Genomic DNA, 27742 nt, shown 5'->3' with positions numbered 1-27742 from the left:
CGAAGTTGCGAGAGGATAATGGAATAAAAAACACCCTATCGCACAAGTTGTGTGCTTCCAGTTGTTTGAATTCGAGACCTTAGCTGATGTCCAGAATTAAATTAACATATTTTAGTGAAAAATCACTTCTTTCTCAAAAACAAGGTTACTTCAGAGGGGAGGGGGTATTTCTTCAATGTTGTATGCTACCAACAGCTCTCCGTTGCCCATTACCAAGTAAGTTTATATACTACGATTATCTTCAGTAGTTACCAATAGTGTACAGTGCCTTTAAAGCCAGGAAAAAAGTTCACAGATTTACAAATAATTTACACGGTTTACAGAAGGTAATGGTGAAAGACTTCTCTTAATATTAGTCCATGAAATGCTTTACTTTTTGAGAAAACATTAAGGCAATATCAATTCTCGATAGCGAGAATAACGGATTTATTGAAAACACATGTCATTACACGGCGAAACGGGCGGAAATAAGAGTGGGTTTTTCCGTTATTTTCTCCCGACTCCGATGACCGATTGAACCTAAATTCTCACAGGTTTGTTATTTTATATATTAGTTGTGATACACGAAGTGTGGGACTTGGACAATACTGTTTACCGAAAGTGTATAATGGCTTTGAAGCCAGAAAAGAGTTCACAGATTTACAAATAATTTACACCGTTTACAGAAGGTAATGGTGAAAGACTTCTCTTGAAATATTATTCCATGAAATGCTCTACTTTTTGAGAAAACATTAAAACAATATCAATTCTCGATAGCGAGAATAACGGATTTATTGAAAACACATGTCATTACACGGCGAAACGGGCGGAAACAAGAGTGGGTTTTTCCGTTATTTTCTCCCGACTCCGATGTCCAATTGAGCCTAAATTTTCACAGGTTTGTTATTTTATATATAAATTGTGATACACGAAGTGTGGGACTTGGACAATACTGTTTACCGAAAGTGTATAATGGCTTTGAAGCCAGAAAAAAGTTCACAGATTTACAAATAATTTACACCGTTTACAGAAGGTAATGGTGAAAGACTTCTCTTGAAATATTATTCCATGAAATGCTCTACTTTTTGAGAAAACATTAAAACAATATCCATTCTCGATAGCGAGAATAACGGATTTATTGAAAACACATGTCATTACACGGCGAAACGGGCGGAAACAAGAGTGGGTTTTTCCGTTATTTTCTCCCGACTCCGATGTCCAATTGAGCCTAAATTTTCACAGGTTTGTTATTTTATATATAAATTGTGATACAGAAGTGTGGGACTTGGACAATACTGTTTACCGAAAGTGTATAATGGCTTTAAAGCAGATCTTATGAAGTCAATAAAATTATGGGGGCTATCTAGATATCATAGTCCATTATCATGTAAACAACATAAACCCAAGGCCCTCAAATTAGCCATTAGAGATTTAAGTAGCCAAGCGAAACCGGCGTATCACCAGGGGACGAGAGGGGAGGGGGGTAGTATGGTGCTCCGTTTCAGTAAAGGGTCTGTATGATGTGCCTGGGAAAACTAAGTGATATTTATTAGCATAGTGTAATTATTAAAGAGCCAATAAAGGATGATCTCATTATGTCAACTATTACCTTTTTATGGCCAAATAGACATCGCATAAATTTGCATTTAGTAATAAAAATCTCGAGTCAAAAATGCTCCCGGCCGCGCGGCTTTTTCAGCCGCATTTAGGACACATACATTAAGTATTGGATATTAAACGGGAATCTCCTGACCCCCTTTTAACGTTGGTATTTTGTATTGGTGTGTTGTAATGTGAGCAAAAAAGGCCAGAGTAACTTCCCATGGAGGGACAGTTTTATTGTATTGTATTGTATTGTATTATATTGTATTGTTACTGTATTGTATTGTATTGTTTTGTATTGTATTATTTAAAGGCAGTGGACACTATTGGCAACTACTCAAAATAATGATTAACCTTTCTTGATTACGAGTAATGGGGAGAGGTTGATAGTATAAAACATTGTGAGAAACGGCTCCCTCCAAAGTAACGTTGTTTTCGAGAACGAATGAATTTTCCACGGATTTTATTTCGAGACCTCAAATTTAGAGCTTAAAGGTCCTGAAATCAAGCATCTGAAAGCACACAACTTCGTGTGACAAGGGAGTTTTTTTCTTTCATTGTTATCTCGCAACTTCGACGACAGATTGAGCTCAAATTTTCACAGGTTTGTTGTTTTATATATATGTTGAGATACATCAACTGTGAAGACTAGTCTTTGACAATTACCAATAGTGTCCACTGCCTTTATGTCACACCATATCTATAGGAGTTTCACGTTAAGGATATCCAATCTAGTAATGGTTGCCGTAATACATGGATAACTAGGGTTTGAAACTTTGTACAACGGGAATAAAACCAAGTGAGGTTTGCAGTATACCTGGCGGGGACTAAAAGGGCGCCCTCTATTCATTTTGCTCTGAAACGATTTCCTCGGCAAACCTCTAGGGAGACCATAATTAATTTATAGAATAAGACAGAAATCCCATTACTTTGGGTTCCATTGTCTGCACTGATCGTCGGAGTAAATGCACTAGACCTTTGACTTTTTAAAATTTCAATTTATTTTTTAGAATCCAACAAAGCCTATTCTGTTCGAAACAAACCAAGAGGGAGTAATTAACTCTACTTATATACACAAGAGATTTAAAGCCATTGGACCCTTTCGGTACAGAAAAAAAAAAGTTCACAGATTTACAAATAATTTACAGGGTTTACAAAAGGTAATGGTGAAAGACTTCTCTTGAAATATTAGTCCATGAAATGCTTTACTTTTTGAGAAAACGGTAAAACAATATAAATTCTCGTTAACGAGAATTACGGATTTGTTATAAACACATGTCATGACACGGCGAAACGCGCGAAAACAGGAGTGGGTTTTCCAGTTATTTTCTCCCGACTCCGATGTCCGATTGAGCCTAAATTTCCACAGGATTGTTATTTTATATATAAGTTGTGATACACGAAGTGTGGGACTTGGACAATACTGTTTACCGAAAGTGTATAACATGTTGCCTTGGATCGGTCGAGTTGGTCTTTGAAAAACGTTTGTAACCGTTTTTTATAAAATGCATATGGGTAGAAAGATGTTGTAAAAGTAGAATACAATGATCCACACAAACATGCCTCGAAATTGCGTGGTTTTCCTTTTGCAACGTCGTGAATATTTTTGCGACGTCGTGAATTTTTTCACGACTAGTCGCGAATTTTTTCACGACAAGTCGCGAATTTTTTTACGACTAGTCGCGAATTTTTTCACGACTAGTCGCGAACATTTTCATGACGTCGTGAATATTTCTGCGACTAGTCGCGAATATTTTTTCAGTAGCTTGAGTGTGTAATTACTGTATTCACGTTGACGGCTTAGTAAGACTAAGCTGAAAGCTGTCCCGTACGATGATGGATCCGGAGGAGAGTTCCGACTCTTGCAAATCGATGGTGGGTTATTTAAACAAAACTAACGTTGACGTATGGCCCTTACGGTAGGCCTACGAGGCCTGACGTTATAGTTTTACTAGTACTTTAGTAGGAGTAGGCTATCCTATGCTAGGCAATAAACGTTGGCACTTTCACTCTTCAGATAAAACATAACGTTATATGTCACCCGAGGTAAATTTTACAAACAACCCAATGATAAGTTTAATTATAATGTGTTGACAATTTCAGCAAATAAATTTGACAATTTTTACCTGAAATGTTAGAGCAATTTGCGTTGTTATTTCCAACTTGAAACGCGAGTTCGTTCCGTCACGGCAGGGTGCAACGCATCACGTAATCCCCCACCAAGTTTAACTGAAAGATTAATCCTTTGGCATTCAGAATTATTTGGGTTTGGAGTAATTCAACCTTGAAAACCCCCGAAATATTGATGAAAGTCAGACACTGTTTCTTCGAACTTCGATAACAATTCTACTGGATAAAACATGGGCCCCATACACATAGCTGAGTGGCTACAATCTTCATAGCTTGGCTCTCTACGCGTGCCGTGTAAGAATTACACACTCAAGCTACTGAAAAAATATTTACGACTAGTCGCGAATTTATTCACGACTAGTCGCAGAATTATTCACGACTCGTAAAAAATATTTGCAACTAGTCGTGAAAATATTCGCGACAAGTCGTGAAAATATTCGCAACGTCGCGAAAATATTCGCGACTTGTCGTGAATAAATATACGACGTCGCGAAAATATTTGCGACTAGTCGTGAAAATATTCGCGACGTCGCGAAAATATTCGCGACTTGTCGTGAATAAATATACGACGTCGCGAAAATATTCGCGACTTGTCGTGAATAAATATACGACGTCGCGAAAATATTTACGACTGGCTGTGTCCCTTCAGGGCCACCATAACATCCCCCTCTCCCTCTTGTGTTTTTTGTCTCCAAGCTGCGGACTAATAAAGGGTCACGGTTTCAATTTCACGAGTTAAGACTCTGACAAAGCTGATTGGAATTAGAAATAAATCTAATAATTTAATGGTATCCTTCACTGAAGTGTATAAAAACTGCAGAGAAATTTGAGTCTTTCACCATTCTTAAAACTCCCTGTGCATGCGTATGGTGGATGTGGGCGCTTGAAGAGCAACCAAACTACATGTTTGTGTCTATAACAAGTTCGGAAGAAACTCTTTGCTTGTCGTCAAAATTACCGGCAATAATTTGCGGATTCGAACCTCATCTTTTACCGAGGGGTTCAAAGCTAAGAGAACTAACTGCGTTTAAAGATGGAGGACATCCAAGTTAGCAATTACTCTTCTTCTGAAATACAGCCAACCCCGAGTGACGTTGCCGGTGGTGGTAGCGACGCTCAAGTTGACGTGGCTTTATACGCGTACAAGATTGTTTTCTCTGCTATTACTCTGATGCTTGGTGTGCCCGGTAACTCTCTGATTCTCCGCGTATACTGGTCAAAGACCGTCAAGACGAGCACACACATTCTCACCATGTCGCTGGCTCTGACGGATCTCCTGACCTGTTTATTTCAAGTCCTTGATATAACATCCGATGCCAACGAAATTGCAGGTCGTCCAGACATTCACTTGCTTGACGTTTTCGGATTGTTTGTGATTACCCTCTTGATTACTTCTATCGGTATCACCGTTGCGATCGCGTTGGATCGTGTCGACTGTATATGCCGTCCGCAACGGCGATTCTTCACTAAGACAAGAGGTAAGATGGCAACTGTCGTTTCGGTTCTGTTTGCTTTGTGTATGATGACCCCACGAAATATCGAGGTACTTTTTAACTATTCCACTCCTACATTGGACCAATTACAAATGGGATGTCAACTGTTTGTGTTATTATTTTCATTCTTGGTCATCACCATTTCTTACTATAAGGTCTTCATGGCCATCAGAAAGCATGTCAAAATTGGTTTACCGTCCAACATGGCCAAACTTAACGTTCCGAGGGTGGACCAACCACAACAAAACACAGTGGCTCACAAGGCACCGTTAAAACTAGAACCAGCTTCACTAACTGTTCCTAACACGTCGGGCAATATGTCACTTCAGAGTATCTCAGTAATATCTGTTTCTACCTCCCTCGGAGCATCAACATCGACCAGTGAAGCTTACGAGGCGACTTCCCAAGGCAGCAGTGAGAACCACGCCCTACCAATTACGAGATCCGAAGTTCCAGATAAAGGGCACCAACCCGACAGGGGGCGTAAAGAGAGATCGACTGGACCACCTTCTTTACAGCGTAAGACTACCAGAATGTTGTTCATCACCAGCATGGTGTTAATGATAACCTGGACGCCATACTGTGTTTTCATATGTATGGTTTTTGCTGCGATGAATGGTTTCAGTTTTAACCCAGTAGTTTTTTCTGTACTGCGTCATGCTTATTACATTTTGTACATAAACAATTTCTGTAACCCCATCATTTACGGACTTGCAAACAGACGGTTTCGAAAAGACTGTATGGCGTTGCTACGCAGTATTCACGTTTGTTAAAATTTCCCCAAAGTACCATAATTTATTTGGTCATGGTGTCAGATTATGTAATTTGCATTCATTTTGCAGTACGCTCTCGTTGAGTTAAAGGTCAATTGTTCTGTAACATTGCTTTCAATTGTTTCCTTGAAAAACGGTGCGCATATACCCTAGTAACACTGGGGCTATGCAGCGCAGTGTATAGACTTGTTGGGAAGACGTTAATGTATTGTTTGTCCATTTAAATGCACAGCACAATATTGGTAATTACTTGAAATAATTGTAAGCATCAAAACCTACATGGTAGTGAGCAATGGAGAGCTTTTGGTCTTATAAAACATTGTGAAAACGGCTCCCTTTAATAGGAACATACATTTTGAGAAAAGGGTGAATGCTAGAATAATAAAAGACCTCAGATGACGCTTTTTATATACACTTGGAAGCACACAAAGTAATGTTACAGGAGGTTTTTTTTTCACTTAGTATTCTCTGGCAATTTTATGACGTATTGAGCCAAACTTTTGACAGATCCACCAAGTGAGAAAACTGGTACGACAATGTTTCCAAAAATGTGCAGTGCATAATCGTACATCAGTAAATACCAAGCCCATAAAGTTGTACATGCAAACATTAATGTAAAATTGAGCTATGTAAATGCTCCACCGTATGGGACTTGTCTCCATATAGCTAGCAATATGACAGATAAAAATTTTAGTACATTAAATAAAATATAAAACAAGTCATTATTATTGGTAAACACAACTATTAAATTTATATTTTACTGTGTCTTGTTGTAGCATAAATATAAGTGTTGTTGTTTATGTAAACATGTTGTTGTTTTTTTTGTATTCTGTAGAATCGGTCTAGTGACTTTTACACGAGTGTTTTTGCAAAACCTACAATACATATTAAGGCATATATCACATTTGCTTGTTGTAAACAACTTTCAAAAAATATTTTAATTTCACTGACCTATATTCAGTAGACAATCACAATCATTTTGAGAAGTCTGTCGGGACAAAATGTGGCATAATGTCTTAGTTCTTATCTCAAACTTGCAAAAGTAGAGGGCATGTATTTGTTTTTCTTCACTGTGTCTTTAGATAATAAGTTGAATTTTTAAAAACACTAAAACAACAATTTTGCTTTTATATGCGTTGCCACATAAGTCCCGATCATGCCGGGCAAAGATCGCAGGGTGAATATCATATCTTTTAAATGGTCCAGATACTTTTGTAGACCAAAAAACCCACAATGTTCACATATTTACATTAAACTTATACAGTTTAATGATAATGATGGTTGAAAGCTTCCCTTAAATATTATTTGCTGAGGTGCGGTTGTTTTTACTCATTTTTCAAAAACTACAGCACCCTAGCAATTAATATTTTGAGGTAGGCTTTTTACGCTCATTATCTTCAAACGGTGTACGTTTAATGTAAATCTGTGGACACTCTGTTTTGTGTTACAAAAAGTACCCAAATCCTTTGAAGTCAATTTCCGAGTTAACATGCGGATGTATTGACGCTTACGCGTTGCGTATTTATGAGGTTACTATACTTTGTACAACTTCATGGCGTTTGTCAACCATTAGTCCAGTGTGGGCCTATGTACGGTCTTCAAAAACCGAGTGTCAAAATTTACAACCTAGGGTGTTTAAAAAACAATTATATGGTGTTATGTTTATACACTTTGATGATAGCGTTAAACTCTCTCTCTGGTGACACTCCCGCGGTGTTAATTACAACACCCGGGTTTTTGCAGTGTACACACGCGCACATGTAACCAGCACATTCTATGATAAAGTCTAACTGCAGACCTGTCGTAAGCCCAATTATGTTTTGCACAATTAACACATTAAAACTATACCAACAAGTTATAATGAACTGACCCTTGTGTTTCCATAATATTGTTGGTAGTTTGTTTATTTTCGGATCCAGTGCAGTTCATCAAAATAACAGGTGTTTAGGATCCGAAATGTCATTAGGAACCCATTACAAAAATGAGCAAATTAGAGTCAAAGAAATAGGTCTGCTGCCACCTAGCGTCCCCGTTGGTTGAATCATTAGGGACTTTTCGTTTTCGACGACGGATGGTTCTGCGACGGTTGTTTAGCTAAACGTTGTCGTTTTCAGCACAACGAAAATTCATCCCAAGTACTGTCGTAGAAATTGAGGGACGACCGTCCTCAAAGCCGACGCATGCGCAGATGACGCCAAATGTCATCTTTACCGTCGCAGAACCATCCGTCGTCTAAAACGAAAAGTCCCTATTATAGAGCTAAGACAACTTAAATGAGGACAGACAGTTTTCTAAAAAACAAAAATCTACCGGGCAAGTAGATGCACACACATAGTGTTACCGCAATCCAAATAAATATTGTTACCTCACCATGCAATGCCTCAAATCATGTTAACAGGTATTATAGTAGCACACCATTCAAACTCTAAAAAGTAAGAATTGACCGGGCAAACAAAGGTGATTTTCAGAGACTAAAAATTCGCGTTGGTATCCATCATTTTCGGAATCTGCACCCCTCAAATAGTTGGGTAAATAGATATGTTACCAGATTTTGTTTTAAAATGGCGCTCGAGTTTACTTATTTGAAATCTGGTGTTGAAGGCGTGGCATCATTGGTCATATTAATGGTAAAAAGGAAAAGTCTGACTTAGTTCCTGACAAATTTGACATATTTTGACGAGTCATTGTTTTGAACTCGAAATCAATCACTATTTCAGTCAACCAATGACAACGTTTCCGAGCCATCGGAAAGATAATAAAAAGATAATCAAATCTTGCTTACACGTGATGTAAAAATATGTTACTTCTTAAGGAATGTGTAAAAGAAGATGAGCGTGTTTATTCTTTTTTTTTTTTTACAACCAACCAATAATGAAAACCACTTCCCTGAAAACATGTATTAAAAAGTCACAAGCATAATGAAAAGTTAGGAAGGTTTTTTAAAAGAATGATGCCGCTGCTCAGTTCTCCACAATCTTGCTTCGCAAATGAGATTGATGCTGACTGCTCGCCGCCGTATTCTGCGTTGGCGGTCACCAAATGCCCCGTTTCATGCTACTCTCACACTTTGGCGAACATTCTTGCGAATATCAATATTTGAAATTCGCGAGGTGGGGAATAATTTGTGAACGTTCCGAATTGGTTAACGCTTATACGAAGGCATGGCGAATGTTGCGAAGTTTGAGCGATTGCCAAAAATGTCCTTCTGTTAGCATATTAAAATTGCGAGCATATTTGCCTTGTGAGAACAGCATAAAGCGACCGATCTTCGTAAGGATGTATAGAGAATGACTTTTGAACGTACCGAATGATGTTCACAAAATGGACACGAACAAAATACGTACCAAAGAGTGTTGCTGATGTGGTAACAGTTGTTGTTTTTGTCATGACGCCATAATTAACCACAGTGTGGTATGGCTATCACAATTCAGATTTAGAGCTTAAGAACCTGAAATCAAGCATCTGAAAGCACACAACTTCGTGTGACAAGGGAGTTTTTTTCTTTCATTGTTATCTCGCAACTTCGACGACAGATTGAGCTCAAATTTTCACAGGTTTGTTGTTTTATATATATGTTGAGATACATCAACTGTGAAGACTAGTCTTTGACAATTACCAAAAGTGTCCACTGCCTTTATGTCACACCATATCTATAGGAGTTTCACGTTAAGGATATCCAATCTAGTAATGGTTGCCGTAATACATGGATAACTAGGGTTTGAAACTTTGTACAACGGGAATAAAACCAAGTGAGGTTTGCAGTATACCTGGCGGGGACTAAAAGGGCGCCCTCTATTCATTTTGCTCTGAAACGATTTCCTCGGCAAACCTCTAGGGAGACCATAATTAATTTATAGAATAAGACAGAAATCCCATTACTTTGGGTTCCATTGTCTGCACTGATCGTCGGAGTAAATGCACTAGACCTTTGACTTTTTAAAATTTCAATTTATTTTTTAGAATCCAACAAAGCCTATTCTGTTCAAAACAAACCAAGAGGGAGTAATTAATTCTACTTATATACACAAGAGATTTAAGGTTTAGGGCAATTTGCTCCGAAGGAGATGCACGACATTCAAATAATTCTATTACTGAGAATACTTTGGCAAAGCCGATCAGCCTTTCATCAGCCCATGGTCAGCCATGCAATTGAAATTGTTTCAATATAAAACGGACATTCCTTTCTATGGACCACTCTTACTATTCATCTCTGTCATGTCTGTACGAACAGATTTTGTCCTTTTTTGTTCATGAAGACAAAAGTCATTGTGCAACATCCCCCTCTCCCTCTTGTGTTTTTTTGTCTCCAAGCTGCGGACTAATAAAGGGTCACGGTTTCAATTTCACGAGTTAAGACTCTGACAAAGCTGATTAGAATTGGAAATCAATCTAATAATTTAATGGTATCCTTCACTGAAGTGTATAAAAACTGCAGAGAAATTTGAGTCTTTCACCATTCTTAAAACTCCCTGTGCATGCGTATGGTGGATGTGGGTGCTTGAAGAGCAACCAAACTACATGTTTGTGTCTATAACAAGTTCGGAAGAAACTTTGCTTGTCGTCAAAACTACCGCCAATAATTTGCGGATTCGAACCTCAACTTTTACCAAAGAGAGTTCAAAGCTAAGAGAACTAACTGCGATTAAAGATGGAGGACATCCAAGTAAGCAATTACTCTTGTTCTGAAATACAGCCGACCCCGAGTGACATCGCCGGTGGTAGCGACGCTCAAGTTGACGTGGGTTTATACGCGTACAGGATTATTTTCTCTGCTATTACTCTGATACTTGGTGTGCCAGGTAACTATCTCATCCTCCGCGTATACTGGTCAAAGACCGTCAAGACGAGCACACACATTCTCACCATGTCGCTGGCTTTGACGGATCTCCTGACCTGTTTATTTCAGGTCTTGGATATTGCATCCGATGCCCTTGTTGTATCAGGTCGTCCAGACATTCATTTGCTTGACGTTTTCGGATTGTTTGAGACAACCTGCTTGATTACTTCTATTGGTGTCACCGTTGCGATCGCGTTGGATCGTTATGACTGTGTCTGCCGTCCGCAACGGCGATTCTTCACTAAGACAAGAGGGAAGATGGCAACTGTCGTTTCGGTTCTGGTCGCTTTGTGTATAATGACTCCACAAAATATCGAGGTACTTTTTAACTATTCCACTCCTACACTGGACCAACTAAAGATGGGATTTCAACTATTTGTGTTATTATTTTCATTTATGGTCATCATCATTTCTTACACCAAGGTCTTCATGGCCATCCGAAAGCATGTCAAAATTGGTTTACCGGCCAACACGGCCAAACTTAACATTCCGAGGCTGGACCAACCACAACAAAACACAGTTGCTCACAAGGCACCGTTAAAACTAGAACCAGCTTTACTAACTGTTTCTAACAAGTCGGGCAATATGTCACTTCAGAAGATATCAGTAATATCTGTTTCTACCTCCCTGGGAGCATCAACATCGACTAGTGAGGGCAACGAGGCGGCCTCGGAGGGCAGCACTGAGAACCACGTCCTACCAATTACGGGATCCGAAGTTCCAGATAAAGGGCACCGCGACGACAGAGGGCGTAAGGAGAGATCGACTGGACCACATTCTCTACAGCGTAAGACTACGAGAATGTTGTTCATCACCAGTGTGGTGTTAATGCTAACCTGGACGCCGTACTGTGTTTTCATATGTATGGTTTTTGCTATGATGAATGGTTTCAGTGTAAACCCAGTGGTTTTCATTGTACTGCGTCATGCGTTTTACATGCTGTACATAAACAATTTCTGTAACCCCATTATTTACGGACTTGCAAACAGACGGTTTCGAAAAGATTGTACGGCGTTGCTACGCAGTATTCACATTTGTTAGATATGAATTTTTCCCTCAAGTACCATAATTATTGTGTTATGGTGTCAGATTATGTTAATTACAATCATTTGGCAGCACGCTTTCTATAAGCTAAAAGTCATTTGTTTGTAACTTTGCTTTCAATTATTTTCTTGGTAGGCAGTGCGCATTAGTAACACTGGTGATGTATAGCGCAGTGTATAGACTTGTTGAGAAGGCGTTAATGTAGTGTTTGTCCATTTAAAGGCACAGCACAATATTGGTAATTACTTGAAATAACTGTAAGCATCAAAACCTACTTGGTAATGAGCAATGGAGAGCTGTTGGTCTTATAAAACATTGTGAAAACGGCTCCCTCTATTAGGAACATACATTTTGAGAAAAGGGTGAATGCTAGAATAATAAAAGACCTCAGCTGACGTCTTTTATATACACTTGGAAGCACACACAGTAATGTTACAGGAGTGTTTTTTCACTTATTATCTCTGGCAAATGTTATGACGTATTCAGCCAAATCTTTTACAGATCCACCAAGTGAGAAAACTGGTACGACAATATTTCAAAAAATGTGCAGTGCATTTAACTGTGCAATCATATCAATATCGTCCATCAGTAAATACCAAGCCCATAAAGTTGTACATGCAAACAATAATGTAAAATTGAGCTATCAAAATGCTCCACCGTATGGAACTTGTCTCCATGTAGCTAGCAATATGACAGATAACAATTTAGTACATTAAATAAAACATAAAACAAGTCATTATATTATTGGTAAACACAACAATTAAATACATATTTTACTGTCTCTTGTTGTAGCATAAATATAAGTGTTGTTGTTTATGTAAACATGTGGTTTTTGTTTGTATTCTGTAGAATCGGTCTAGTGACTTTTACACGAGTGTTTTTGCAAAACCTACAATACAAATTTAGGCATATATCACATTTGCTTGTTGTAAACAACTTTCAAAAAATATTTTAATTTCACTGACCTATATTCAGTAGACCATCACAATCATTTTGAGAAGTCTTTCGGGACAAAACGTGGCATGATGTCTTAGTTCTTATCTCAAACTTGCAAAAGTAGAGGGCATGTATTTGTTTTTCTTCACTGTGTCTTTAGATAATAAGCTTTAATTTAAACACTAAAACAAATTTGGATTTACGGTGTATGCCTTGGCACATAAGTCCTGGTCATGCCGGACAAAGATTGGTCTTAGAATCAGGGTCAAAATCTCATCTTTTAAAGGGTCCAGGTACTTTTGTAGACCAAAAAACCCCACAATGTCCACAGATTTACATTAAACTTATACAGTTTAATGATAATGATGGTTGAAAGCTTCCCTTGAAATATTATTTGCTGAGGTGCTGTAGTTTTTGAGAAATGTTTAAAACAAAGTCATGAAAATAATCATCGTCTCAGTGATCAAGAGATGAAAATTATTGAAGCATGTAAAAACGTATTTCCATGACATTGTTTTACTCATTTTTCAAAAACTACAGCACCCTAGCAACTTATATTTTAAGGTAGGCTTTTTACGCTCATTATCTTCAAACGGTGTAAGTTTAGTGTAAATCTGTGGACACTGTGTTTTGTATTACAAAAAGTACCCAAATCCTTTAAAGTCAAGTTCCGAGTTAACATGCGGATGTATTGACGCTTACGCGTTGCGTATTTATAAGGTTATTATATATGTACAACGTCATGGCGTTTGTCAACCATAATAGTCTAGTGTAGGCCTATGTACGGTCTGCAAAAACCGAGTGTCAAATATTACAACCTAGGGTGTTTAAACAACACACATTTATGTAAAAAACAATTATATGGTGTTATGTTTATACACTTTGATGATAGCGTTAAACTCTCTCTCTGGTGACACTCCCACGGTGTTAATTTTAACACCCGGGTTTTTGCAGGGTACGCACGCGCACATGTAACCAGCACATTCTATATGAGAAAGTCTAACTGCAGACCTGTCGTTAGCCCAATAATGTTTTGCACAATTAATCCATTAAAACTATATCAACAAGATAATGAACTGACCCTTATGTTTCCATATTATTGTTGGTAGTTTGTTTTATGAAGTTCATTTTGGTAATGCGTGTCTGAAAAGCATTGAAATAACAGGTGTTTAGGATCCGACATGTCATTAGGAACCCATCTGGCTATAAACGTTTACAAAAAAAAACAAGCAAATATTAAAGTCAAAGAAATAGATCTCAGTCGGTTTAATCATTATATAGCAAAGACAGCTTAAAGACAGTGGACACTATTGGTAATTGTCAAACACTATAGTCTTCACAGTTGGTGTATCTCAACATACGCATAAAATAACAAACCTGTGGAAATTTTAGCTCAATCGGTCTTCGAAGTTGCGAGATAATAATGAAAGAAACAACACCCTCGTCATACGAAGTTGTGTGCTTTCTGATGCTTGATTTCGAGACCTCAAATTCTAAAGTTGAGGTCTCGAAATCAAATTTGTCGAAAATTATTTCTTTCTCGAAAACTACGTCACTTCAGAGGGAGCTGTTTCTCACAATGTTTTATACTATCAACCTCTCCCCATTAATCAAGAAAGGTTTACTGCTAATAATTATTTTTAGTAATTACCAATAGTGTCCACTGTCTTTAAATGAGGACAGACAGTTTTCTAAAGAAAAAAATCTACCTAGAAGTATATACACACACATAGTGTTACCGCAATCCAAATAAATATTGTTACCTCACCATGCAATGCCTCAAATCATGTTAACAGGTATTATAGCAGCACACCATTCAAACTCTAAAGAGTAAGAATTGACCGGGCAAACAAAGGTGATTTTCAGAGACTACAAATTCGCCTTGGTATCCATCATTTTCCGATTCCGCACCCCTCAAATAGTTGGGTAAATAGGTTTGTTACCAGATTTTATTTTAAAATGGCGCTCGAGTTTACTTATTTGAAATCTGGTGTTGAAGGCGTGGCATCATTGGTCATATTAATGGTAAAAAAGGAAAAGTCTGACTTAGTTTCTGACAAATTTGACATATTTTGATGAGTCATTGTTTTGAACTCGGAATCAATTACTATTTCAGTCAACCAATGACAAAGTTTCCGAGCCCTCGGAAAGATAATAACAAGATAATAAAATCTTGCTTACACGTGATGTAAAACTATGTTACTTCTTATAAGGAATGTGTAAAAGAAGATGAGCGCGTTTATTCAATTTTTACAACCAACCAATGATGAAAACCACTTCCCTGAACACGTTGCCTTGGATCGGTCGAGTTGGCCTTTGAAAAGCGTTTTGTGACCGTTTGTTATAAAATGCATATGGTTAGAAAGATGATGTAAAAGTAGAATACAATGATCTACACAAATATGCCTCGAAAATGCGTGGTTTTCTTTTTACCTCGTCCAATAACACGGTCGGCCATTTATGGGAGTCAAAATTTTGACTCCCATAAATGGCCGACCGTGATAGTTCGTGACGTAAAAAGAAAACCGTGCAATTTTTAGTGATACTTGTGTGGATCATTATATTCTACTTTTAAAACATCTTTCTAACCATATATTTTTCATAACAAACGGTTTCAAACGCTTTTTAGTGACCAACTCGTCCGATCCAAGGCAACGTGTTCCTTTAAGTCACAAACATAAATATAAACTTTGACGGCCTGTTTGAGACCCAGTTTTAAAGCTGGGAAGGTTTATATAAGGATGATGCCGCTGTTCAGTTCTTGACAATCTTGCTTTGCAATCGAGATTAATGCTGATTGCTCGCCGCCGTATTCTGCGTTGGCGATCGCCATATTCCCCGCTCAATGCTACTCTCACACTTTGCGAATATGAATATTTGAAACTAGCGATGTATTCGCCCAAAAAGTTGCGATTTGATGGTGAATAATGTTCTCGGTCGTCATTAAACCTCTCTTTACCAATATCTAACGCTTAGTACGCACGCTTTACCAACAGTACCAATGGCTTACACAGGCTTATGAAAATCGATGGCGAATTACCGTCTTCACAACATTCGCTGAAATTTATGAAGTGCTTCGTATTGCCCCTCAGTGGCGAATGTACTTGCGAAGATGAATATTTTAATTTCGCGTTGAATTCGTCAAAAATGGCGGTGGAATAGTGAATATTTTCTTCTCGATCGTCCTCGGGTCGGCCCTTTCATTACCAATAACTTACGAATTGTTACGAATGATTACGAACGCTTGCCAATGCTTTTACGAACGTTGCCAACCTTTACGAACGCTTTACCAACGCTTACGAACATCGACGTCTTCGCAACATTCGCTGGAATTTAGAAACCGATTTCTAAATTGACTGATCTTTGTAAGGAGGTGGGCAATAATTTGTGAACGTTACGAATTTGTTACCAACGCTCACGAAGACATGGCGAATGTTTGAGCGATTGTCAAATATGTCCTTCCGTTAGCATATTCGCAAGCATATTGGCCTTGTGGGAGCAGCATATAAAGCGACCGATCTTCAAGGAGTTGGATAGTGACTTGTAAACGTACCGCATGTTGTTCACAAAATGGACACGAACAAAATACGTACCAAAGAGTGTTGCTGATGTGGTAGCAGTTGTTGTTGTTGTTGTTTTTGTCATGACGTCATAACAGTGTGGTATGGTTATAACAATTTATGATGACACAAACACTAGAACAAAGTTTGATCCAAGTTTTTACATGGATCGTAAACCAACAAAATGCAAAATATGGTTATTTCATAAACCTCGGTGGGCATTCTTATGTATTTGATTTTTTCGACTCAACCAATCAAGTATTAGTTGGTCCCTGTGCAGGCAGATTTTGATGTAGCTGATGGTAGGTTTATAAAGCGTGTACCTTGGCCACATCATTCAGAAGCTATCCTCTCTCTCTCAACTGAATGCTCGTTGGCTGATTTGAGGAAACGTTTTACTGGTAAGTGGAGTTTTGCTTATTTATAGGTGGTATTACAGATTTTGTATATAAACAAGGGATGAGATTAGACTTCAGTCTATGCGTGTTGGAAAGTACTGTAAGGTTTTCGGTGATACCATGTACAAATCTTATTTGAGAGTAGTGGTGGCAAAGGAACAAGTTTTTCTGCTCGTTCCGACCATCTTCTGGAGAATGAGGCCGTGTCCGAATTGGCGGCTTTGGCTACAGCTACGGCTAGATCAGCGCGTCTGTCAGTGTTGAAGAATAGCAGACGCGCGCGCCCTAGCCGTAGCTGTAGCCGAAGTCGCCAATTCGGACACGGGTGTCAGTAGGGCACACTGATCAACACGTCAAGCAGAAAACCGGTTCTTCTGCCACCACTACTCACACAAGAAATTCTTATATGGCGTCACCGAAAACATACTTGCCCAAACCAATAATGCCTCATCAGTGAAATGAATCACTGCTAACTTGCAAGCAAGTCTGAGGAAACATGTATTTAAAAACAAGAACCATGGTTGTACAGCAACATGGGCTTTCACCCCAACTCTTCGCAACGATATTTGCTCTGGGTTATTTTTTAGCTGCAGAGTTTGTTCAAGAGCAAATGATTTGGGTGGCTATACAGTACCCATTGCTCGTGACGTTTATCTTTAGCTTTCATTTTGGGAGTTTGTACACAGTTCGCCGATGGGGGATAAGGGGGGGGGGGCAGATTATCCTGCCACATAAGGGGCTGTCTCTTTGCTTATTAAAGTTGTTGCATTGTCCCGGTGTGCCCCACGAAACCTTTACTTCCCAACGTATTTTACAGCCACTTTCCCCCTTTCCCCATTTTATCATCAGGTTCCGTTCCACCATGAAGGTCCAAATTCTCTTCATATTTTGTTGCATCACCTCCATTCTTATCACGATGGTATCGTGCAACGATGGAGGTTTTAACATCCACGGTGGGTACTATGAGGTGTACACTTACAGTTCTCATACCGGGAAGGGGGACGAATTAGTATCAACCAAGTATAAATGGGGTGAATCCAGCGCCAACGGTAACAACAGGAAAGTGATTGCCGGCACGGAGGGCATCTGCTTTGAAACGTATGACAGATACTGCAAATTGAAGTTGGTTGTCTCTGCCAGAAATGTCCCAAATGAAGAGCACTACCAAATCAAAGGAGCCAAAATTGACATTATGGATTACGACATGACGTACGATACAGATAAAGCTGGTTTTGGCATACAGCAGGAGTATAATGGGGTACAGAAGATTATGGTTGCAGAGGGGCAGATCTGGAGTGGAAGTCTCAAAACGTGGGGATACGGCTACCTTAGTCTCTACGTCAACAAAACTACTCGACCGTCCACTGCAGATGCCTTCCTTGTTGAACGGAGAGAATCTGGTAATAGTAAATTCTCTGAGGAGACGATTGAGATTGGCCAGAGAGATCTGAAAAGCAAAGAACAATTTATCTCAACATTCAGAACCTGGACCAACAAGTGGACGACGGACTCAGTGACCTGGTGGATAATGTACATAGCGCTGACAAAGGTGGTAAAAAATGACGTCATCTACGCCGAGAAGGAGGAGCATGTTGTTGCTAAGAACCTCATAAGCTCATTGACATTGGAGAATTTAGGCTCAAAGGTGACTTCCGATAGCTTTGCCAAAATAGGCTCAACAGAAAGCATAACCCTGGAGACTTCTACTAGTATGGAAACCACATTTGATTTCTCCATTGACGTTGGATCGAGTGTGTCACTTGAAGTTGGTTTCGTCGCTGCTTCTGTTGAAGTCAACCTGCATGCTGGGCATTCAAGCACAGAGGCGTCTAGTTCCACATCAACCAAGAAAACTGAAACTAGCATTCAGTGGCCCTCGGACTGCCCGTCTGGGATGAAGATCACCATATCCCTCTACAAGAACACCAAGAAACAATCTGTCCCGATTGAGTTCACATTCGAACGCAACGGAGTACAGTGGAAGGAAAGGAAAACCTTCGAAGCCACCGTCAGCGATATAACACAAACAAGCGAGGATTGTTGTTTGGTGGCTACAGCAAGTGACCTTTGTGGTAAAAGTATCAATATGTGCTAGATGTGCAAAGTATTGGTGTCTACCACTGATCACATGAATGAAACACTCACATCAACTTTCGAACGCTCGGTGGCAGCAGACTCACAATGTGAATTGCCATTGTTTACGTAGTTCTGAACATACGCACCGAGAACAATGAGTTTTACCAGGGAATTAAATCACCAATTGTGATGTTTACACACAAACTCTCATTTTACATCAACACAAAATACTGCAAAAATTAAGGTGTTAAAACTGAAACCTTGGGTGTTGTCAACCCCCCCCCCAACCCAACCCCCCGCAAAAAAACAAACAAAAAAAACCCAAAAAAAACCCCATAACATTTACCTAACAGGGTTTTATAACATTGAATCCTACATATTATAAGTATAGTTTATTAAACACCCTATGATGTTAATTTTGATTCTCTCCTGGGTAGCCATATAAGACACCACAAGGTGTCAATTTTAACGCCACAGTTAATGCAGTCACATCGGATAAGTTCTCTACAGACAAAGCTACCTACAGAACTTAAATTACCAACAGTGTTTTCTTGAGGGCAAATAAAACCAATAGCGCCCAATATTTTAAACATAAGATAATAACCACGCCTCACTCTGTCAATCATGTAGCTTCATATACACCGCCACTTACTTTGCACAAAAAAGCTGAACCGGTTCGACCCTTGACCTCGATTTTCAGACTAAATTTGTCCACTTTTTATTTAGAAAGTAGATCCTATTTTTTGATCTTATAAAGTTGTATAATATCCGTTAGTTTAACCGGTGTTCGAGTTCAGTTTCAACCATGCGACTTCTATGATTTTAAATAACTTTACTCAAAAGGTGAAATGGGAATAACTAAAGAGCATGCTTGTTTAAGTTTTGTTGCTTTACATTAGTAATATTCAAAGATAAATTAGTAATACAAAATTAACTAGAACAGCGAAGCTGCCATGGCGAGCTGCCGATCACCAGATAGAACCAATGACTGACAGAAAAGTCAATATCATTTGATCAACTGATGGTCAAAGGGGTGGGGACATTGACAAGTTTGAAGTAATGACAATTTAAGGTTTTCATTGCTTTAGCTCATTCAATTGGAATCAGTGATCTTTGTGTTTTATCTATTCGTGTTATATACATGTCACCAACAACATTTGATTAAAGTTTTGCACTCTTCAGTGATGCACTTTTTGAGTTTTGAACAAAACTTTTATAAAATTATGTTTTCATTTTTAATTGGTGATTTTGGACACAACGATTCTATAATAAGAGCATTTTGTGTTTTTATGGGTTCATTACAATAATTTAGTTTTTGCCTTCCTGCTGTCAAGATTATTTCATTTTCTTCATTGAGATCAAGTTTAAATGAATTAAATAATTATTTTCTGAAATAGAAATAAACTGTGTTTGTCTCGTTATTTAAGATTGCCACAAAGTCGTTTTATATTAAAGCAAATAATACTTTAGTGGTCAACATTATAATCTTAATGGATCTTATTAATCTAGTCTTGTTTGTTATTGTAAACCTGCATCGTAACTGCAACAAAAGCTCTATTCATGTTGAAGACTCGTGTTCCTCCAAAGTTCTGTTTTTCCAAATTGCCTGGTTAGCCAAGACATTTAGCTTTAATTGCACACAGGGCCCAATTTCATAGAGCTGCTTAGCATAAAAATTTGCTTAGCACAAAATTTCTTCATAGATTAAAATTAGGATTACCAACCAAATGTTCACGTGATTTTCAGGATAAGCAAACAACAGCTGAGTACCAGTAACAAGCAATATGCAACAAATGGAAATTTGGTTGGGAATCCTGTTTTTATCAAGGAAGAAATTTCATGCTAAGCAAATTTGTGTGCTTAGCAGCTCTATAAAATTGCACCCAGGTCTCCCACACACTATACAAGCATTGAAGTCAAAAGCAGTCGTTGGCAAAATGCAGTTATATTTTTGTTATTTTTTTCCCCACGGAGGAAAATATTTATCCAAACTTAAAAAAAAAACACACTAAGTGGAGCTTTAGCCATTATTTCAACGGATCAAAGATTCTCGTAAACTAATTCTCTCGATCGATTATTCTTACAAGTTACAAGTTATTTTATTAAGCCAGGGCAGCTAACAAGCTCAAGTAATAAAACATCACAAATATGTGTAGATAAATTTTAATTAACATTTTTAATTGGACGGATCATGAATTCTAAAAAAAAATAACTTCGAATATTCACAAATAATTAAGTCACCATATTTTACCAGGACAGCTGATAACATCAAGCAATACAAAATTATTATTTGTAAATAAATTTAATACACATTTTTCTGTGGACGGATCATGAGTTCTCAAAAATATTTAACTCGAATATTCACAAAAATATAAGTTTCCATATTATATTTTAGCTTAAAATCCTTACATGTGTTAAAACATGATTATCATTATATTCATAACCAAGGTTCAAAATCAATTGTGAAAAAAGTCATGCTTTATTTATTAAAGGCAGTGGACACTATTGGTTATTATTAGCATAAAACCTTACTTGGTAACGAGTAATGGGGAGCTGTTGGTAGTATAAAACCTTGTGAGAAACGGCTCCCTCTGAAGTGACGTAGTTTTCGAGAAAGAAGTAATTTTCCACGAATTTGATTTCGAGACCTCATGTTTAGAATTTGAGGTCTCAAAATCAAGCATCTGAAAGCACACAACTTCGTGTGATAAGGGTGTTTTTTCTTTCTTTCATTATTAATCTCGCAACTTCGACGACCGAGTAAGCTTTAAATTTTAACAGGTTTGTTATTTTATGTATATGTTGAGATACACCAAGTGAGAAGACTGGTCTTTGACAATTACCAATAGTGTCCACTGCCTTTAAGACCTTTGTACTGTTTCATAATTGTCTCCCACAATGGGAACATGATGATCTGAACAAAACTATCTACTTAACCATAAGGATAATGCTTTGTTCATTACAAATTTCTTCTTTTCAAATTGATGCATGTGTTGTGTAAACTATGTCTAACAAAAAGAAAACAATACTGGAAAGTGCATTAAATGTACAAAGTTACATGCAAGTCAAAGTTTAAATCATATTTTTTTCAAAAATATATACACTGGGTAAAGATATGAAAGCTCAAGGTATAACACACATTAGACATATTCGGTGCAATTTGTTAAACATTTGTTCAGATTTTTTAAACTTATAAATATCTCAAACATGATTCCATGGTTTTGTTTAGTTTGTTGGTCTCTTTTTTTTACAAACAATTATTTACACTAATACAATACGACTCTTGTTTTGAAATCCACTGTACAATTTTGCAGCTTCCGACTTCAGTTTAACACAGCAAAAGATTGCAACATGACATGAATCTTTACTGGTAATTTGTAACACACAGTTATGCATTTTGCGAGAGAACACCATGCAGCACGCCAATATTTCACAAAACTCATCCCCTGATTGGTTAGTGAATGCGACTGCATGAAATTGTTGAGCGCTTAAAGCCTCTGCAAGCCAAAATGCAATTTGCCCGCAAAGATGGCGTCTATTGGGGACAATCTTTATGCCCAACAGAATTGTGATCTTAATAGGAGAATATACAAAAATTGGGTGCAATTCTTGTAGGGTAGTAAAGTTTAACCAAGTCAATCATCTGGAGAACACAGTTAAGATTTTTTTTTCTGCGACTGATGATATTCTCAGAGTTTGTACTTGTGTTGTTCATCACCCTGTAATTGCATTATAGTCTCATGGTGGTTAGGCTGCAGATCCGTTAGAAGCTGCTCAGCAATACGGTTGCGTAGTCGCGTGCCAACCTAACAGAGAAAACAAAGACCTAGTTAATATCTCAGCTCATGAAACTTTTGGAGGGAATCGGTACTTTGTTAAAGCATTAAAATAATTTGACTTCATAAAACAAAATTTACTTCCATGATGTTTGTATCCACCTTGACAATAGCAGATTGACTTGGCCATTATTGGCATGGCTTAACCAGAACCCATGCTCCCCCTTCTTTATTAGAACCCTTGCCACGCCCCTCCCATCCCACTCAAAAGCCGGAAGCCCGGTTCATACTTCATGCGATGCGAATGCGAAGCGAATTTGACGGGAATTTGGCGTAACAACTCTCCTTTCGCAGCAATATTCGCAAGTGAGTCAAGCAGAGTTCAACTGCTGCGAATTATCCCTTGCAAATTTGTGACGTCAACATTCGCTTCGCATTCGTAGGAGGTATGAACTGGGCTTTAGTTCCTGTACCTATGGACAGACACTACAACCATGCATGACTATCAACAAACATACACACAAATAAACCAACATATAGACAAAACATCGTCTGGAAATATCTCATCATTTTTCTTTTAATGCCGACCCATTAATCTTTTTATAACTTACTGTCTTTGGTCTTTGCGTGATACGATCCAACCTGTCCGAGTTTGGCATCGGTGGCCAGGGATCGGGTGTGACAGAGCGCTGCTGGAAGTTGGGCGGCATACCCGTATGAGGAGGCCAGATTCCTGTACTAGCACTTGTGACTCTGTGACTCATTGGACGTTTCTCACTGGTAGTTGACCTTGACTTTGATCTCATTGCTGAAGGGAAACCAGTTAAAACCAAAAAAGATTAACTAAAAACAACACAGTAGGTGGAATGATCAAGCGCCTCAGGGTTAGTTTAGCGTGAGGCGCTTAATTATTATTATTATTATCATATACACGCAATACCCTAGTAACTTATCATCACTGTTTCTTCCACCCTTTTTATGATAAGACAGTATACCAGTACAGATAATAACTAATAATTAATATCATGATGAAAGAAGTCTCATTAAGACAAAAAAAAGTACAATCAAATTGCTGATTGTAAAATACCAATGACGAATGTTGAACCATATTGGTCTACTCAAGGTAAATAAGTTGAAATTTAGACTGGTATAGTTAAGTTAACTTTTTAAAATGTGGACGAGCCCACAGAGGGATCGTGATATGAAAGTTCAAACCTTTCAGAATTATCACCTTTAAAATAATGGACTCTCCCAGTTTGCACATGAACTTATCACAAAAGCTATAAAGCACAGAGCAAGTCTATGCCCTTGCTCTATGTTGCCATAAAATAAAAATAAAAATGTCTTAACCACTAGGACCTTAGAGTCCATCTTTAATATTACTCCAAACGTTTAAACTCTCCATAAATATTTGCAAAGAACCAGTCAATTGCAGTCATTAACACCATGTTTTCCATCTTGTAGAAGAAGAAAAACATTTATTTCATAGCTATGTAAATATATGCCGTTATAAAAACGTTAGTTTTGCTGGTGCCACTTCAACTTTCAACTGCCGATTTGATCAGTTTTGCTGTGAACGAAAAACCTGGGAAGTAACTATGCTACAAAGTGAGTATTAAGTTAGTACAATGGATGGTAAGTTATACTAAATCATCTACATGGGTTTTTAATATGTTATTCTAGAATCTGTACATAAATTCTGCTTTTAATGGGTTTTTGGTAGGGTACTTTTTGTAACACAAAACACAATGTCCACAGATTTACATTAAACTTTACACATGGTTTGAAGATAATGGTGGTAGAAAAGCTTCCCCTAAAATATTACTTGCTGAGGTGCTGTAGTTTTTCGTGACATTGTTTTACTAATTTCTCAAAAACTACAGCAGCTCAGGAAGAAATTTTTTAGGGGAAACTTTTTACCATCATTATCTTCAAACTGTGTAAGTTTAATGTAAATCTGTTGACATTGTGTTTTGTGTACTACAACAAGTACCCAAACCCTTTAAGTGAGACAAAGTTCCTCAAGCTTACTGAAACCCACTTTGCATTGTTTGGCTCTACATTGAGATATGTTTGTCTTTCAACTTTTACATCAAGAATCTCAAAAAGTTACCCTTGCCCTTTTTAAATTTTTGATCAATGTAGACCGAGTGTGTCCTTCAATATGACAATTTCTGGCACACATTTTTTTTTGTGTGCTAACCAAAGTCATCCTGTAGCATGCAGTTGGTTGCCTGTAAGTTGCCAGTAAAAGTTGTCAAGTGTGACAAGTCCCTTAGAATCACGCATTTTGCAGGGGGCCAAATTCTACAGTAAGAAGTGCCGTTAAATTTGCCTTTGAGCATGTCACAATTTGGTACAGGATTGATGTACAGACTTAAACACACTGGACACTATTGGTAATTGTCAAAGACCAGTCTTCTCACTTGGTGTATCTCAACTTATGCATAAAATAACAAACCTGTGAAAATTTTGGCTCAATTGGTTATCAAAGTTGCAAGAGATTAATGACAGAAAAAACCACCCGGCCTTGTCGCACAAGTTCTGAGCTTTCAAATGCCTTGAATTAGAGACCTCAGCTAAAGTCTCTTATTCAATTCAGATATTTTAGTGGGAAATTAACTTTCTCAAACTTCAGAGAGAGTTGTTTCTCACACTGTTTTATACTATTAACAGCTCTCCATTGCTTGTTACCAAGAAAGTTCATGTGCTAACAATTATTTTAGGTAATTACCAATAGTGTCCAGACCTTTAAACAACAGGAGGAAGTTGGAGTTAGATTGAAAACATGACTGAGTGTATCTCTAAACAACAACTGCTTGTCATGATTAGAGTAATGTGATTTGAAGTTAGTGTATGACCGCTGCATGTGGACCTCCCATCCAGTTCAATTAACCATTACCTAAATAAAAACATTTTATCTGGTACAAAGATATGATTGATGGAGGATGATTCAGCACCAAGGTTCTCACATAATTTTTTGAATTAATTTGAAGGCCAACACATTTATGATCGGCCAGATGATGAGTAGGGCTGTCAGATCAGATCAAGTTTACGTGCACTCCTCTCTAAGATCATGACCGCTCTACAGTAATCACGCAATTTGGATATCACTTTCATGGGAAAGAAAAAGTGTAACTTTAGGCCTGGAATTACAGACAGGCTACGGAGGCCTCCACTGCCCTGGTCTTGGTCTTGAAAAGTTTCCCATTGACCTTCACGTTTTCCAAAGGATGCGCCCCGAGCAAAATGAAAATGGCCTTGCCCTTTCAAAGATGAAATTCCAGGGCTGTATCTTGAAAAAAAAAAATGAACAGAGTGGGATTTTAACTTTGAATTCCAGTTTTACAAGAAACGGCATGGCGTGCAGTACCCAGACGTCTTTTTTACCCACCTCGAACCCAAGCAGTTGAGCATATGTGTATCTGAAACGCTCGTACAAGGCGAACGTTACATGTACGAGGATGATCTTTTTGGGTCTCGCGCCCGGGAAATAAAATTGCAAAAATAATCGAAATGTACCAAGAGTATTCAAATAAAAAGATCATAAAGTAAATGTATGTCAATTGTTTTTTATACTTTAGACAACGGTAAGATATAAGAGAGTCCCATCTGCAGAGTGAAAGATTAATATTAAGTACATTAATGAGTTAAATAATGTGATGATGATCATGATGATGATGATGATTATTATTATTAGTCGTGTTTAAGAGAAAGTATACGTTGTGTTTTTGGAACTATTCGATTGGTTTAATCCTATATAAATGTAATTGTAAACAAAGAATACAAGGCGTTTTTAAGATAATAAATCGAGCGAGGATTATCCACGCAGGAAGAATAATCTGTACTAGGAGTACACAATCTGAGAAAGGTTACTGAGAATAACACTTCTCAGATTCAAACTTTGGGGCATATAAAACTGGTATCTTTTTTACATCACCACATCACATTGAAGTGAAATGTTTCTCAAAATGCATTATACTATTGAAAGCTGCTGTAAGCTTATTGAAAACAAAAGTTTCGAATGCCATTAATTTTAAAGGGAAACATTGCCTCGGATCGGTCGAGTTGGTCTATAAAAAGCGTTTGAAACAGTTTGTTATAAAATGCATAATGGTTAGAAAGATCAATGTTTTAAAAGTTGAATATAATAGTCCACACAAACATGCCTCGGAAGTGCATGGCTTTCCTTTTACTCTGCAAACTAACACGGTCGGCCATTTAATGGAGTCAAAAACTTGACTCCACAAAATGGCGTGCCATGTTGAATAGGAAAACCGTGCAACTTCGAGGCATGTTTGTGTGGTTTACTATATTCTACTTTCAAAACATCTTTCTAACTATATGCATATTATAACAATTGGTTTCAAACGATTTTCGAAGACCAACTCACCCGATCCAAGGCAACGTGTTCCTTTAAGGGTGATTACCAAACATATACCTTCTCTTTAGTGTTAAAAATGATGACCTGAGGTGAAACAATGATTAGATCTACGAGTGTGTGTGTTTTCTATCAGTGTGTCGACTGTGACGGGAAACTGTGCACTTGATCCCAAATGCACTGTGTACAAAAAAGTGTAGCCAAACGTGAACATCAGGCTGAGTGAAACCAGCACAACACTGCCCCCTTGTAGCCACAGTAGAAAATGGACAGGCAATATCATTTTATAAATTAAAAAACAATGTGTTGAATTGTGCTTGAATTGTAAACTTTCAACCAAAGGAAAAAAAAAAAAATTAAAAAATGACCCACAACTTTCTTAGGTATGAATGCAAATTGCTGCTGAGTTGATTTTTGATCGATTCTAAAGTAAATATCAACAACTTTTTTGTTTGTTTTCTTGTCCAAGTGATATGTATTGATTCTCCAGGTTAGAGAAAATATTGATAGGCAAATGCAGCAGTACTGCCCATCTTATTGAAGTGTTGGAATTCACAAGTGTAAATAACTTCATCATTGCTTATGAATAAATGAATAAAAAGGACAGCCGTAACTTCTTTCTAAAAGGAACTGTAAGATACTCCTGAAAGTCCTTTAAAAAGAAAAGTTTGTTGCAAGAGTTGGATTTGAACTTTTGACCTCCAGCAGGTTTTCTTGTTGGTGCTCCACCAAATAAACTGATCACATAACCTTACTG

The 27742-nt window shown here is 37.8% G+C and overlaps 3 protein-coding genes across 5 annotated transcripts in view; 2 read left to right on the top strand and 1 right to left on the bottom strand.

The window, feature by feature from the left end:
- Positions 1 to 10625: 10625 nt before the first annotated feature.
- LOC139949940 (uncharacterized) lies at positions 10626 to 11855 on the top strand. The gene has a single exon (XM_071948529.1). It carries the CDS (start codon positions 10626 to 10628, stop codon positions 11853 to 11855), a length of 1230 nt encoding a protein of 409 aa, XP_071804630.1.
- A 4847-nt stretch (positions 11856 to 16702) lies between these two features.
- On the top strand, positions 16703 to 20147 carry LOC139954492 (uncharacterized). The gene is made up of 2 exons (XM_071954308.1): positions 16703 to 16755; positions 17602 to 20147. Exon 2 carries the CDS (start codon positions 17615 to 17617, stop codon positions 18845 to 18847), a length of 1233 nt encoding a protein of 410 aa, XP_071810409.1. The 5' UTR covers positions 16703 to 16755; positions 17602 to 17614; the 3' UTR covers positions 18848 to 20147.
- Positions 20148 to 20975: 828 nt separating this feature from the next.
- The window catches only part of LOC139954108 (uncharacterized), a 56238-nt gene continuing 49471 nt past the window's right edge, over positions 20976 to 27742 (bottom strand). For all 3 annotated transcript variants that reach the window (XM_071953766.1, XM_071953767.1, XM_071953769.1), the window contains 2 exons: positions 23216 to 23412; positions 20976 to 22634 (listed from right to left, as the gene is read on the bottom strand). In XM_071953766.1, the coding sequence (XP_071809867.1) occupies positions 22518 to 22634; positions 23216 to 23412 (314 nt within the window). In that variant the 3' untranslated portion in view covers positions 20976 to 22517. The remainder of the gene's footprint in view (positions 22635 to 23215; positions 23413 to 27742) is intronic.

The sequence above is a fragment of the Asterias amurensis genome, chromosome 2 (genome assembly GCF_032118995.1).
Source record: "Asterias amurensis chromosome 2, ASM3211899v1".
In the NCBI taxonomy this organism is placed as follows: domain Eukaryota; kingdom Metazoa; phylum Echinodermata; class Asteroidea; order Forcipulatida; family Asteriidae; genus Asterias; species Asterias amurensis.
This window is presented reverse-complemented; position numbering and strand designations above follow the sequence as displayed.

Coding starts and splice junctions, on each gene's coding strand:
- LOC139954492 (XM_071954308.1), top strand. CDS start 17,615: ATGAAGGTCCAAATTCTCTTCATATTTTGTTGCATCACCTCCATTCTT.
- LOC139949940 (XM_071948529.1), top strand. CDS start 10,626: ATGGAGGACATCCAAGTAAGCAATTACTCTTGTTCTGAAATACAGCCG.